We start from the raw sequence: 14,196 nt of genomic DNA, 5'->3' as shown, positions 1-14,196 counted from the left end.
AAAAAAAAAAAAAAAAAAAGAGGGGATCTGGTAACAGTCAAGACAGGCATTCTAGGGAGCATGTGAACCTCTGGTTCTTGTTATGGGTGGAAGGATGGAGATGTTGTACAGAATTTAGGTCTTTTTCAGCAAAGATCTCAAAACCCTTATAGTCCCAGCTTTACTCTCAACTCACTGGGTTACTTTACGCACGTGATTGCCCGCGCTGAGAGTCAGTTTCACTGTCCATAAGATGAAGTACACCTCGATGGTCTGTGAGGTGTCATTGAGGAAAGATGGTCCGGTGCCCCCATGCCACATCGCCTTCCGGGCAGTGCTCCCAGCGCCGGCGCCAGGGTCTGGGATACGCTGGAATCTGCGCGGCGCTCACCCAGCTTTCCTATGCAGAGTGGCCATCGTGGTGGGCGCCCCACGGACGCTGGGTCCCAGCCAGGAGGAGACGGGCGGCGTGTTCCTGTGCCCCTGGAGGGCCGAGGGCGGCCAGTGCCCCTCGCTACTCTTTGACCTCCGTGAGTCCCAGGCAAGGAGAGCAAGGGTGGGGCCAGAGGGACGTGGACTGCCGGGCTTCAGCGCTCCACCCCTTCTTGTGCCTTCCAGGTGATGAGACCCGAAATGTAGGCTCCCAAACTTTACAAACCTTCAAGGCCCGCCAAGGACTAGGGGCGTCGGTCGTCAGCTGGAGCGACGTCATTGTGGTGGGCCCCGCGGTACAGGGCACCGGGAACAGTCGGGGGCAGGGACACGCGGGGCCGGCAGGAGCCCAAGTCTCGCGCCCTTCCCCACTCTCCTGTGGCCTTTCTCCAGGCCTGCGCCCCCTGGCAGCACTGGAACGTCCTAGAAAAGACCGAAGAGGCTGAGAAGACGCCTGTAGGCAGCTGCTTTTTGGCTCAGCCAGAGAGCGGCCGCCGCGCCGAGTACTCCCCCTGTCGCTGGAACACTCTGAGCCGCATTTACGTGAAAAATAATTTTAGTAAGCGCCCTCGACGACCTGGCCCCGCCCACTCGCGACGACTTAGTCCCGCCCCCATCGGATCCCGCCCCCAGCGCCGCAGCGGTTGCTTTGGATCTGGCCTAGCCCCAGGGCCCTGCCGACTCCAGGCCCCGCCCCTGTAGGATCCCAGCAGCCCTCCTCCGGGCGCTCGCGCACCTCCCTCCAGCCCTGCGCTGACCCCTCCTCCTTGTCTCCCGCAGGCTCGGACAAGCGTTACTGTGAAGCGGGCTTCAGCTCCGTGGTCACTCAGGCAAGTAGGGAGCAAAAGCGGACGGGGGCGACTCCCAAACAGGGACCCCTCTCACCCTCAGGGCTTCCCTTCCAGGCCGGGGATCTGGTGCTTGGGGCTCCTGGAGGCTATTATTTCTTAGGTACGTGCCCATCCGTATACCTCCCTCCCTTCTCGCGGCCCGGGGAGACCCCTGGGGTTTGGGCCCCACACCCGCTGTCCCTCCGGCCCTAGGTCTCCTGGCCCAGGCTCCAATTGCGGATATTTTCTCGAGTTACCGCCCAGGCATCCTTTTGTGGCACGTGTCCTCCCAGAGCTTCTCCTTCGACTCCAGCAACCCAGAGTACTTCGACGGCTACTGGGGTAACACCTCCCTTCCAGACTTCCAGCACCCCAAGGGTCACCGCTCACCGCAGACGGTCAGGTCTTGCCCCTGCGGGAGCCTCCATGCCCATCCCTGCCGGCCGGCCCACCGCCTAAGTCGCTCCCGCCCTCAGCTCCTGCGGCTTCCCCGCAGACCGCCCACCTCCCATGCGCCCACCGCTCCCTTCCACCGCGTACTCGTAGTGCAGTCTGGGGCAGGGCTTGGCCCCTCGAAGGCCTCCGTTTTTCCATCTGCACAAGGCAGAGCTGGGGCTGAGTGGCCTTAATCTCCTCCTTCCTTGCCCTCCTTTCCCTCCCTGCTTCCTCCCCCGGGAAAGACTAATTTGCGCCCGTGTCCTCAGGGTACTCGGTGGCCGTGGGCGAGTTCGACGGGGATCTCAACACTACAGGCAAGAAATCCACTTAGGGCGGGAGTTGGGGAGCCCAGCCCGGGGAGGAGCGCCGTCCTGGAATCTCCCCTGTGTAGGGAAATCTTCCCGCACATAAATCTTCCCTGGGGGCAGAACGGGGAGCGGGAAGTGGGTAGGGTCTAAGGCTCTCATTCCCTGAGCCTGGCTCTCCCTTTCGCCAGAGTATGTCGTCGGTGCCCCCACTTGGAGCTGGACGCTGGGAGCGGTAAGTGCCCCCACCAACTGGGCATCCCGAAGCCCCTTATCCCAGTCCTCAGGCTGACAACCCCTGAGCACCACCCCCCCCCCACCAAACCGCCCTTTCCAACCTGGAGTGGGAGGCTGCTTTGGGTACAAGAATGATGCTCTCCCCTTCGCTGTCCGTGCAGGTGGAAATTTTGGGCTCCTACTTCCAGAGGCTGCACCGGCTACATGGAGAGCAGGTGGGGGCCAGGTCCCAGTGGGAGTGGCTGGGTGGAGGGGTAACTGAGACTTCAGAATATTTCACGAGAGGTGAGGGCCCATTTCTTAGAGAGGATGCTGGTCCAGCGACCTGAATGATGGTGCTCCTCATCTTGCAGATGGCGTCGTATTTTGGGCATTCAGTGGCTGTCACTGACGTCAACGGGGATGGGTGAGGAGGGATATGCCCCACCCCTACCCAGTTGGGTCCCAAATTACCAGAGCTGCCCTCTGTCTCTCTTTCCTAGCCCCTCCTCTCACCTTACGTGTTCACCGGGGGAACAGGAGAGCAAGGGTGGGGGAGATTTGGCCCTAGCCCCAACATCCCCCTGGTCCAGTCCCATATAACCAGTCATCTGGCCCACAGGAGGCATGACCTGCTGGTGGGCGCTCCACTGTATATGGAGAGCCGGGCAGACCGAAAACTGGCCGAAGTGGGGCGTGTGTATTTGTTCCTGCAGCCGCGAGGCCCCCACACGCTGGGTGCCCCCAGCCTCCTGCTGACTGGCACACAGCTCTATGGGCGATTCGGCTCTGCCATCGCACCCCTGGGCGACCTCGACCAGGATGGCTACAATGGTGAGGGAAGAGAGGAGCCCTACTAGGTGCAGAGGAGTTAACAGACACACAAAAAGCATGGAGTTGGCCTGAGGGCAGCCAGAACCAGGATGGGTTTTAAGCATATAAGTATGTAGCTTAGACACCTGGGGTGCTAAGTGGAGAGCAGATGGGAGAGATGAAGGAGACTAATTAGGATGTGTTTGCCTTAATCCGGGCAAGAGACAATGACCACCTGGATGTGGATTTTGGCGGTGGAGTTAGAGATGGGAGTGACTTCACAGATATTTAGGACTTGGATTCTTAGGACTTGGTGGGAGACTGGATGTGGGGCCAGGGGAGAGATTGGAGTTGGGTGCCTGTGATGCCCTCCACTGCCTGGAACTCAGGCCGTGCAGCAGGTGCTGGGGAGAGGTGGGAGATCAGCAGTTCAGCTCTGGACCTGTTGAGCTTGAAGGGCTTGGGTGCTTTAGGCAGAAATATCCAAAGAACAGTGGGAGTGGCTTTCCCCGCTTCCACAAGATCGATCTGAATGGGAGACAGGGGTTTGGGGAAAGTGGATGAGGTCCCGGGACCTGTGAAATTAGAAGAGGCCCAGGATAGAGCCCTGGGGAGCAAAAGCATTTAGGTGACTCATACAGGAGGTGAGTCTGAGGAAGAGACGGAGAAGTGTCCAGAGAGGGAGGAGGGAACCCAGGGGGTGTGATGGCCAGGGACTCAAGGAAGAGCATGTGTTAAAAAGCATGTGCAGGAGGAAGTGGGTGCTGCAGCTCCTGATGCTGCTGCAAGGTACAATTCGATGGGGCTGGAGAAATATCCATGGGCTTTAGCAAGAAGAGGGTGCCGGGCACGGTGGCTCATGCCTGTAATCCCAGCTACTTGGGAAATTGAGGCAGGAGAATCTCTGGAACCCAGGAAGTGGAGGTTGCACTGAGCTGAGATCGTGCCACTACTGCACTCCAGCATGGGCGACAGAGCAAGACTCCATGTCAGCGAAAGAAAGAAAGAGAGAAAGAGAAAGAGAGAGAGGGAGGGAGAAAAGAAAGAAAGAAAAAGAGGGGAGGAGGTTATTGGTGACAGTGACATAAATTGATTCAGGTCAAGGTAGGGTCAAAAGCCAGAATGCAATTGGGTAAGGTATGAATGGAGGTGAAAAATTGGAGGCAGCTAATGTAAACAGCTCTTTCAACAGGTTTGTGGTAAAAAGGAATTTGAGGAATAGAAAGAAAAAAAAAAAGGACATGTTTGACTATGAGAGGAAAAAGAGAAAATGTGATTATGGAAAAGAGATGAGGGTCAAGGGAAGATTATTTCAATGTGGAAGAACATGGAGTAGGTTGAAAATGATGTTGTGGGGAAATGGGGGGATGAGCCAGCAGAGAGTCCCTGTGATGCCTCAGGGGGTGGGAGGATGACTGGCCCAGTGTCAGGGTAAAGGAGGGAAACCTCTTCCAGGGTCAAATGGGGAAGCGGGAAGAAAGTCAGTATGGGATTATAGCATAACAGTGGGCTGCTTCTCTTCCTGAAGTAAGGGATTATGTCACCTGCTGAAGGAAATGATGGGGCTGGGAGCTTGATGGAATGGAGAGGTTAGAAATAGATGCTAGATGGCCAGGCACGGTGGCTCACACCCAGAATCCCAGCACTTTGGGAGGCCGAGGCAGGAGGATCACTTGAGCCTAAGAGTTTGAGACCAGCCTGGGCAACACAGGGATATCTTGTCTCTATAAAAATTTTTTAAAATTAGCTGGGCATGGTGGTTGTAGTCTCAACTGCTTGGGAAGCTGAGGTGGGAGGACTGCTTTAGCCCAGAAGGTTGAGGCTGCAGTAAGCCATGGTTGCACCACTGCACTCCAGCCTGAATGACAGAGCAAGACTGTCTTAAAAATAAAAAAATTTTAAAAGGTGGCTCACACCTGTAATCCCAGCACTTTGGGAGCCCAAAGTGAGCAGATCACTTGAGGTCAGGAGTTCGAGACCAGCCTGGCCAATGTGGTGAAACCCTGTTTCTACTAAAAATACAAAAATTAGCCGAGCATGGTGGTAGGCGTCTGTAATCCCAGCTACTAGAGAGGCTGAGGCACAAGAATCACTTTAACGGGGGAGGCACAGGTTGCAGTGAGCCGAGATCGCACCACTGCACTCCAGCCTGGACAACAGAGCAAGGCTCTATCTCAAATAATAATAATAATAAATTTAGAAAAAGGAATAATGATGCTTAATTTTCAGGATATATTTTCCTCAATAGACAGTGAGAGTTGTCACTGTTTTTATAGCAATCCTACTTGGCAGGTCCCTCTCCCACCTGATTGTCAACTCCTGGAGGGTAAGGGGGTGCCTCCTTCACCTACCCTTTGTACCCCTTTCCCGGTCTCCTGGGATGTGCCCAGAGAAGCTCAGGAAAGCTTTACAGTCATCTAGGGAGGCTGAATAACAATCAGCCACTCCCTTTCTGTTACTCTTCCAGACATTGCAGTGGCTGCCCCCTACGGGGGTCCCAGTGGCCGGGGCCAAGTGCTGGTGTTCCTGGGTCAGAGTGAGGGGCTGAGTTCACGTCCCTCCCAGGTCCTGGACAGCCCCTTCCCCACAGGCTCTGCCTTTGGCTTCTCCCTTCGAGGTGCTGTAGACATCGATGACAACGGATACCCAGGTGCCCTGGACTGCCTCCAGTTAGAAATGCCCAAGAAAGGCCCTTGGACTTTTGCTGGAAGTGCTGAGAGACACAGCCAGGGGCTCATGGCTGGCCTGGTGTCCCACTGTGGACTGCCGGAGGGGCTGGGTGAAACCTCCAGTGGGGGAGGTGGTGTGGGGAAACCCCTGGGAAGATGAGATGAGGATCCCATGCCCTTTCTAATGGCCAATTCTGACCCCTTCCTCGATGTCTGTAGACCTGATTGTGGGAGCTTACGGGGCCAACCAGGTGGCTGTGTACAGGTAAGCGCTGGCTCCAGGGGCAGGATGGGGAAGGTCCCATGCCATCAGAGGAGGCCAGGCCAGGAGGAGCCACAGTGGCAAGCCTACCCCATGACCCCATCCCATCAGAGCTCAGCCAGTGGTGAAGACCTCTGTCCAGCTACTGGTACAAGATTCACTGAATCCTGCTGTGAAGAGCTGTGTCCTACCCCAGACCAAGACACCCGTGAGCTGGTGAGGAGGCAGAGGGCGTGGGTCTTGAAGGATCTGGGACCTCAGAAAGGCCCCAACCCCTGAGCCCCACTTACGTCTTTGCAGCTTCAAAATCCAGATGTGTGTTGGAGCCACTGGGCACAACATTCCTCAGAAGCTGTGTGAGTGGCATGAAGGGGATAGGAGGGAGGTGGGCTTGGACTCCCCCGGAGGCTGGCCAGGGAGGTCCTGACTCTTCTGCTTGCCCTGCCAGCCCTAAATGCCGAGCTGCAGTTGGACCGGCAGAAGCCCCGCCAGGGCCGGCGGGTGCTGCTGCTGGGCTCTCAACAGGCAGGCACCACCCTGAACCTGGATCTGGGCGGAAAGCACAGCCCCATCTGCCACACCACTATGGCCTTCCTTCGAGTACGCCCAGGCAGGGGATTGGCAGGGCTGGGCGAGTAGAACACACCCACTGCACTTGTTCTTCCAGCCCCGGGGCACTGAGCTGGGTGCTGTGAGTCCGGGGGTAGTCAGGACACGGTGCCTACTGGCCAGAAGGTGGGATGTGTATGGCAGCAAGATGGCCTGACTCTTGCCCCCGTCCTAGGATGAGGCAGAATTCCGGGACAAGCTGAGCCCCATTGTGCTCAGCCTCAATGTGTCCCTGCCGCCCACGGAGGCTGGAATGGCCCCTGCTGTCGTGCTGCATGGAGACACCCATGTGCAGGAGCAGGTAGGGACAGGTGTGGACAGGCAAGGGAGGTGCAGGACCCCTGACAACAAGTCAAGATTAGAGTTAGTGCCAAGATGCAATGTGAACCCCAAAACCTTGATGTGATTCCAAACCGTAATGAAAACCTCAAACTCCGGCCAGTCGCGGTGGCTCACACCTGTAAAAGCCAGCACTTTGGGAGACTGAGGTGGGCGGATTGCCTGAGGTCAGGAGTTTGGAGACTGACCTGGCCAACATGGTGAAACCCCATCTCTACTAAAAATACAAAAAAATTAGCTAGGCATGGTGATGCACACCTGTAATTCCAGCTAATTGGGAGGCCGAGGCAGGAGAATCACTTGAACCTGGGAGGCAAAGGTTGCAGTAATTGTGCCACAGCACTCCAGCCTGGGTGACAGAGCGAGACTCTGTCTCAAAAAAAAAAAAAAAAAAAAAAAAAGGCCGGGAGCAGTGGCTCATGTCTGTAATGCCAGCACTTTGGGAGGCTGGGAGGCCGAGGTGGGCAGATCACGAGGTCAGGAGATCGAGACCATCCTGGCTAACACGGTGAAACCCCATGTCTACTAAAAATACACACAAAAAAAATTAGCCAGGTGTGGTGGTGGGCGCCCGTAGTCCCAGCTACTCGGGAGGCTGAAGCAGGAGAATGACGTGAACCAGGGAGGCGGAGTTTGCAGTGAGCCAAGATTGTGCCACTGCACTCCAGCCTGGGCGACAGAGCAAGACTCTGTCTCCAAAAAAATAAAATAAACACCTAACAATCCCAGTATCCTCTAAGCTCTAATGTAAATTGATAAACCCTGACATTGTCTTAAACCTCCAAATAAACCCCAGAGCCCCATCTCCAAACTCCTTTTCATCCTCAGATCTTCTTACTCCCTAAGCCCCTATGTGAACCCAAAGCCCACTGTTTTCCTCACCCTGATGTAATCCCCAAACCTCACACGTCCCCAGCTTACCCACACACCCCAATGTGTCCCCCTAGACACGAATCGTCCTGGACTGCGGGGAAGATGACGTGTGTGTGCCCCAGCTTCAGCTCACTGCCAGCGTGTGAGGAGGCCTCCCACTCCGCCCGATCCTGGCCCTTTCTGCCTGTCATACCTGCTCCCCACCTGAGTCCCCTCTCTTCCCACATCCTGGGCCCAGACCCAGGCCATCTGGCTTCACTCCTCTTTCCCCACAGGACAGGCTCCCCACTCCTAGTTGGGGCAGATAATGTCCTGGAGCTGCAGATGGACACAGCCAACGAGGGTGAGGGAGCCTATGAAGCAGAGGTGGCTGTGCACCTGCCCCAGGGGGCCCACTACATGCGGGCCCGAAGCAACGTTGAGGTACAGCCCCCACCCTGGGAACAGTACACAGGACCTGGGAGTCGCTGGAGCCTTGGCTCTCTCGTCTCCCTCCCTGAGAGTCTCTCTTCTCTTCTGCTTTGCTGTCAAAGACGTAATTTTTTATTTTTTATTTGAAAGAGGAATACTTGCTAATGGCACAGAATTCCAGAACTCTATTACAAAAACCAGCAAAACAAAAAAGGCTTAGGAACCAAATGTTAACAGGAACCTCTGTTAACATTTGGAGGATTTCCTTCCAGTCTTTTTTTCAATATTGACTGGCACTCACATAAGTATATATTTATTTTTATGTTGTTAATGTAGTTTATAATAATGGGGTCATACTCTAATGCTTTGTGTTTTTTATTTCCAAAATGAAAATGCATAAAAAGTAATAGTGCTACAGCAATACACACACTAGCACGTGACAGTCCCTTGAGATCCCACCCCAAGAAACCCCCCTCCCTACCTTGGCACACAAATCTTTCCAGACCTTCCAAGGGAGCTTAAATATATATATATGACGCTGATGCTCTGTAATTTCTTTCTTGAAACTGCTGTCCTGAAGGGCTTTGAGAGACTCATCTGTAACCAGAAGAAAGAGAATGAGACCAGGGTGGTGCTGTGTGAGCTGGGCAATCCCATGAAGAAGAACACCCAGGTGAGGCTGCTGGGTCGTGGTGCCGGGTCTCCACCAGTGGCTTGTGAACAACCAGATTTTAGGGGTGAGGTTTTAGAACCGCATAGTTCTGGGCCAGAATCTTGGACCTCACACTCCCTCGCCCCATGTGCTTGGGTGAGTGACTTTCCCTCTCTGAGCCCCTTTACCCAGTGGGCTTCCAGGTAAAATAGAAATAATAATGGTGGCCTGGCGCGGTGGCTCACGCCTGTAATCCCAGCACACTGGGAGGCCGAGATGGGTGGATCATGAAGTCGGGAGTTCAAGACCAGCCAGGACAACATAGCGAAACCCCGTCTCTACTAAAAATACAAAAATTACCTGGGCATGGTGGCGCACGCCTATAGTCCCAGCTCCTCAGGAGGCTGAGGCAGGAAAATCACTTGAACCTGAGAGGTGGAGGTTGCAGTGAGCCGAGATCATGCCACTGCACTCCAGCCTGGGTGACAGAGCGAGACTCCATCTCAGAAAAAAGAAAGAAAAGAAAGAATAATGGTGATCTTGAAGGGTGAAGACTGGAGGCCACATTCAGGGCAGGGCTGTCCGAAGTGGAGCATTTGGGCAGTGACCTTGACCCTCCTCATCTCCCAGATAGGAATTGCGATGTTGGTGAGCGTGGGGAATCTGGAAGAGGCTGGGGAGTCTGTGTCCTTCCAGCTGCAGATCCGGAGGTACTGACCCAGCAAGCGTGCCTACCCACCACCCTTCCCCTGTCTGACCCCCGTGCAAAGCCCCTCAGCTCCCTTCCATACAAAAGGGTCTTTTGAGGCCAGGTACGGTGGTTCACACCTGTAATCCCAGCACTTTGCAAGGCCAAGGCAGGCGGATCACTGGAGGTCAGGAGTTGGAGACCAACCTGGCCAACATGGTGAAACCCCATCTCTACTAAAAATATAAAAATTAGCTGGGTGTGGTGATGTGCACCTACAATCCCAGCTACTCAGGAGGCTGAGGCAGGAGAATAGCTTGAACTGAACCTGGGAGGTGGAGGTTGCAGTGAGCTGAGATTGGGCCCCTGCACTCCAGCCTGGGTGACAGAGCGAGACGCCATCTCAAAAAAAAAAAAAAAAAAAAAGATCTTTGAAGAAGCCTAGTTCCCTTTCTTCCTCAGAGACTTACATCTGAGTCTTGGAGCCGTAGAGGACGTTCTTTCCCAGGCCTAACTTCAGTGTGGCATGCTGTTTGTATAATTAGCTTTCTCTGAACTCTCTAAAATTCTGGCCTCACCCTCAGAGAGTCACTGGGCTGGTGTCCCTGGCCCTGTTTCTCCTCATCCCCTCCCCTCTAGCAAGAACAGCCAGAATCCAAACAGCAAGATTGTGCTGCTGGATGTGCCAGTCCGGGCAGAGGCCCAAGTGGAGCTGCGAGGGTGAGAGGCCAGGGGTGGAGAATGGAGGTGGTATTCAGGGCTCTCAACTCCAGGGGGCGCTGGGGAACCCCACAGGCCAGTCAGGGCATCACACTCTCTCTGGGGGTCTTGGGCACCTGCAGGAACTCCTTTCCAGCCTCCCTGGTGGTGGCTGCAGACGAAGGTGACAGGGAGCAGAACAGCTTGGACAGCCGGGGACCCAAAGTGGAGCACACCTATGAGGTAGGGAGGAGCCTCGCGTCCCGGGCTGGGGTGAGCCAGTCCTCAGAACTCCGGGTGAGGGGCTGAGCTCCCCGCACCCTGCCACCACCACCCCTCCAGCTCCACAACAATGGCCCTGGGACTGTGAATGGCCTTCACCTCAGCATCCACCTCCCGGGGCAGTCCCAGCACTCCGACCTGCTCTACATCCTGGATATACAGCCCCAGGGGGGCCTTCAGTGCTTCCCACAGCCTCCTGTCAACCCCCTCAAGGTGAGAGCTGGGTGGAAGAAAGAGCTGTGAAGGGGGCCCCAGACCAACCACCGGGGCACCTCTGTGGGCTGGGGTTCGGCAGAGACCTGGGCCTGACCACTCCTTTGCCCTACCAGGTGGACTGGGGGCTGCCCACCCCCAGCCCCTCCCCCGTTCACCCGGCCCACCACAAGCGGGATCGCAGACAGATCTTCCTGCCAGAGTCCGAGCAGCCCTCGAGGCTTCAGGATCCAGTTCTCGTAGTGAGCAGGCTCTCTGGTCTCCAGTGGGGCCTCCCCGGGGCCCAAGGGGCAGAGGGGATGGGAGGAGGGAGAGGGGTCCGGGTGTGCTGTGGGCCTCTGTGGGCCACGCTTGGTCCCATGGAGCATTTCAACATGGAGGAGCACACTGGCTTGTGTCTGGGGTGAGCTGAAAGACACCTGCACTTTTTTAAAGCTTCCCAGTACGTTAAGGAACATAAAATAATGCCAAAGCAAGGTTATCATAGCTCTGGGCATTGCGTGCTGGGGTATGACCCTCCCTGCATCTCTGGGACTATGTGAGCAAGCCCGTGGAGAGCCAGCATCCGAAGCTTGGATCCAAGGCCCTTCCTGATGGGGAGGCCACCACTCCCTGAACTCCCGGCCCCCTCTGAGTTGGGTCCTGGGGGTAAGGGCGGGGGGAGGGGGGGTGATGGGGCGATGGGCCAGGACGGGCTGGGAACTGACGACGCCTCCCCTCAGAGCTGCGACTCGGCGCCCTGTACTGTGGTGCAGTGTGACCTGCAGGAGATGGCGCGCGGGCAGCGGGCCATGGTCACGGTGCTGGCTTTCCTGTGGCTGCCCAGCCTTCACCAGGTGGGGCGGGCCGTAGGGTGGCAGGGCCGGGCCTTCTAGGCGGGGACCACTTTGCTCTGGGAGGGGCGGGGTTTGGTGTGGGAAGGGCAGGAAGAGAGGGAAGGCAAGGTTTACTTTGGGGGATTGCAGGGGATTAGGCCAGAGGCAGGGCTTCCCCGCCGGGAGTGTGGGACCCGGACTCCTGCAACCAATAGGCCTCGTGTGGGTGTTTATGGCTTTCAACCCCAACCTGTCCAGAGGCCACTGGATCAGTTCGTGCTGCAGTCACAGGCATGGTTCAACGTGTCCTCCCTCCCCTATGCCGTGCCCCCGCTCAGCCTGCCACGAGGGGAAGCTCAGGTGAGTGTGGGGGGCTGGAGCAGAGACCAGTCCTGCAGGACCCATTGTCCCCAGTCAGTGACCAGTCAGGAAGGTCTGAGGGGTGGTATGGGTGGGTGGCATGGCTGGAGGTCACCAGCCTGAGGTTTGAGTCTTTGTGAAAGGCAGGTGTCTGCCGGGTGTGGTGGCTTATGCCTGTAATCCCAGCACTTTGGGAAGCTGAGGCAGGTGGATCATGAAGTCAAGAGATTGAGACCATCCTGGCCAACATGGTGAAACCCTGTCTCTACTAAAAATACAAAAATTAGCTGGGCGTGGTGGCACGCACCTGTAGTCCCAGCTACTCGAGAAGCTGAGGCAGGAGAATCTCTTGAACCCAGGAGGTGGAGGTTGCAGTGAGTGGAGATCACGCCACTGCACTCTAGCCTGGTGACAGAGTGAGACTCCATCTCAAAAAAAAGAAAGAAAGAAAGAAAGAAAGAAAGGCAGGTGTCAAGGTGACTGAGAAGACACGTGGGTTTGCCCCCAGGTGCGGACACAGCTGCTTCGGGCCTTGGAGGAGAGGGCCATTCCAATCTGGTGGGTGCTGGTGGGTGTGCTGGGCGGCCTGCTGCTGCTCACCATCCTGGTCCTGGCCATGTGGAAGGTGAGGTGTGAAGGACAGTGGAATCTCCAGTGGGTCACAGGCTTGGCCCCGCCTTGCCTCACAGGGAGTCAAGGAGAGATGGTGGCCCACCCAAGTGGGTAATCCAGGGACCAGGGATCTATGTCTCCATTATTAGAATGTCATTCTCGGCCCAGTGGGGTGGCTTACACCTGTAATCCCAGCACTTTGGGAGGCCAAGGCAGGTAGATCACCTGAGGTCAAGAGTTCGAGACCAGCCTGGCCAAAATGGTGAAACCCCATTTCTACTAAAAATACCAAAATTAGCCAGGCGTGGTGACACATGCCTGTAATCTCAGCTACTCGGGAGGCTGAGGCAGTAGAGGCAGAGGTTGCGGTGAGCCAAGATCACGCCACTGCACTCCAGCTTGGGCAACAGAGCGAGCCTCCATCTCCAAAAAAGAAAGAAAGAAAGAAAAGAAAGAAAGAAAGAAATAGAATGTATTTCTCTAGTAGAGCAAAAAAGGTAAAACAAACACACAAACCCAAAAAATGTCATTCTCCTGGGAACACTTCCAGGTACATACTACTGGAAAGGATAGCACCTGAAATTCTGGGGCCTTTAGACACCCCTGCCACCGGAAAGAATCAGAGGATATAGAGGGTATATAGGGTGTAAGTTCTGCCTTCAGGAATTCCTGGCTGGTCTTGAGGACAAGACGCACTTCCTCCTAGCTCTGCCCTTCCCCTTGAGTGAGGCAAGAGGTCCAAGGACTGGTTTAGACCCTATTCCTCGCTTCCTATGTGGCCCTGGAGGGTCACTCACTCCTCTGCACCTGGAGAAGTCTCAAGTACACTGAAGGGAAGACATAGCGCTTTCAGGGAAAACCACACACTAGACCCACAATAATCGAACACATACCATCATATGCTCGAGTCACGTAGACACAAACTTCAGTATAAGAAAAATTCCAGGCTGGGTGCGGTGGCTCACTCCTGTAATCCCAGCACTTTAGGAGGCCGAGGCAGACGGATCACAAGGTCAGGAGTTGGAGACCAGCCTGACCAACATGGTGAAACCCCGTCTCTACTAAAAATACAAAAATTAGCCAGGCATGGTGGCGCACGCCTGTAGTCCCAGCAACTCAGGAGGCTGAGGCAGGAGAATCACTTGAACCAGGGAGGCAGAGGTTGCAGTGAGCCAAGATTGCGCCACTGCACTCCAGCCTGGGCAACAGAGTGAGATTTCGTCTCAAAAATAAAATAAAATAAAATAAAAATTCCAGATGGGTGCCAGGTGCGGTGGATCACTTGAGGCCAGGAGTTTGGGACAACATAGTGAGACTCCATCTCTACAAAAAAGTTTTTTTAAAAAAATTAGGTGTGGTAGTCCACACCTGTAGTCCCAGCTGCTTGGGAGGCTAAGAGGTGAGAGGATTGCCTGGGCAACAGAGAAAGACCCTGTCTCTAAAAATAAAATAGAAAAATTCAGAGGCCAGGCACAGTGGCTTATGCCTGTAAATCCCAGCACACTGGGAGGCTGAGGCAGGCAGATTACCTGAGGTCAGGAGTTTGAGACCAGCCTGGCCAACAGGGTGAAACCCCATCTCTACTAAAAATTAGCTGGGCGGGCCGGGCGCGGTGGCTCAAGCCTGTAATCCCAGCACTTTGGGAGGCCGAGACGGGCGGATCACGAGGTCAGGAGATCGAGACCATCCTGGCTAACAC

The 14,196-nt window shown here is 55.5% G+C and overlaps 1 protein-coding gene across 1 annotated transcript in view; it reads left to right on the top strand.

Annotated features, from left to right (window-relative positions):
* Positions 1–14,196, top strand: part of ITGA2B (integrin, alpha 2b (platelet glycoprotein IIb of IIb/IIIa complex, antigen CD41)) — an 18,812-nt gene that overhangs the window by 3,685 nt on the left and 931 nt on the right. The window contains exons 2-29 of the mRNA XM_011985918.1: positions 388–509; positions 598–695; positions 805–970; positions 1,192–1,241; positions 1,317–1,362; positions 1,455–1,583; positions 1,946–1,993; positions 2,176–2,219; positions 2,383–2,436; positions 2,575–2,627; positions 2,823–3,034; positions 5,481–5,663; positions 5,902–5,947; positions 6,056–6,160; positions 6,245–6,300; positions 6,393–6,544; positions 6,729–6,854; positions 7,840–7,907; positions 8,041–8,188; positions 8,757–8,849; positions 9,459–9,538; positions 10,156–10,236; positions 10,359–10,458; positions 10,558–10,710; positions 10,827–10,952; positions 11,433–11,546; positions 11,784–11,885; positions 12,394–12,510. Coding sequence (XP_011841308.1) covers positions 388–509; positions 598–695; positions 805–970; positions 1,192–1,241; positions 1,317–1,362; positions 1,455–1,583; positions 1,946–1,993; positions 2,176–2,219; positions 2,383–2,436; positions 2,575–2,627; positions 2,823–3,034; positions 5,481–5,663; positions 5,902–5,947; positions 6,056–6,160; positions 6,245–6,300; positions 6,393–6,544; positions 6,729–6,854; positions 7,840–7,907; positions 8,041–8,188; positions 8,757–8,849; positions 9,459–9,538; positions 10,156–10,236; positions 10,359–10,458; positions 10,558–10,710; positions 10,827–10,952; positions 11,433–11,546; positions 11,784–11,885; positions 12,394–12,510 — 2,872 coding nt within the window. The remainder of the gene's footprint in view (positions 1–387; positions 510–597; positions 696–804; positions 971–1,191; positions 1,242–1,316; positions 1,363–1,454; positions 1,584–1,945; positions 1,994–2,175; positions 2,220–2,382; positions 2,437–2,574; positions 2,628–2,822; positions 3,035–5,480; positions 5,664–5,901; positions 5,948–6,055; positions 6,161–6,244; positions 6,301–6,392; positions 6,545–6,728; positions 6,855–7,839; positions 7,908–8,040; positions 8,189–8,756; positions 8,850–9,458; positions 9,539–10,155; positions 10,237–10,358; positions 10,459–10,557; positions 10,711–10,826; positions 10,953–11,432; positions 11,547–11,783; positions 11,886–12,393; positions 12,511–14,196) is intronic.

This window comes from Mandrillus leucophaeus, unplaced genomic scaffold (assembly GCF_000951045.1).
Source record: "Mandrillus leucophaeus isolate KB7577 unplaced genomic scaffold, Mleu.le_1.0 Scaffold290, whole genome shotgun sequence".
In the NCBI taxonomy this organism is placed as follows: Eukaryota; Metazoa; Chordata; class Mammalia; order Primates; family Cercopithecidae; genus Mandrillus; species Mandrillus leucophaeus.
The sequence above is the reverse complement of the archived record's forward strand: the minus strand, read 5'-3'. Positions and strand labels throughout refer to the sequence as shown.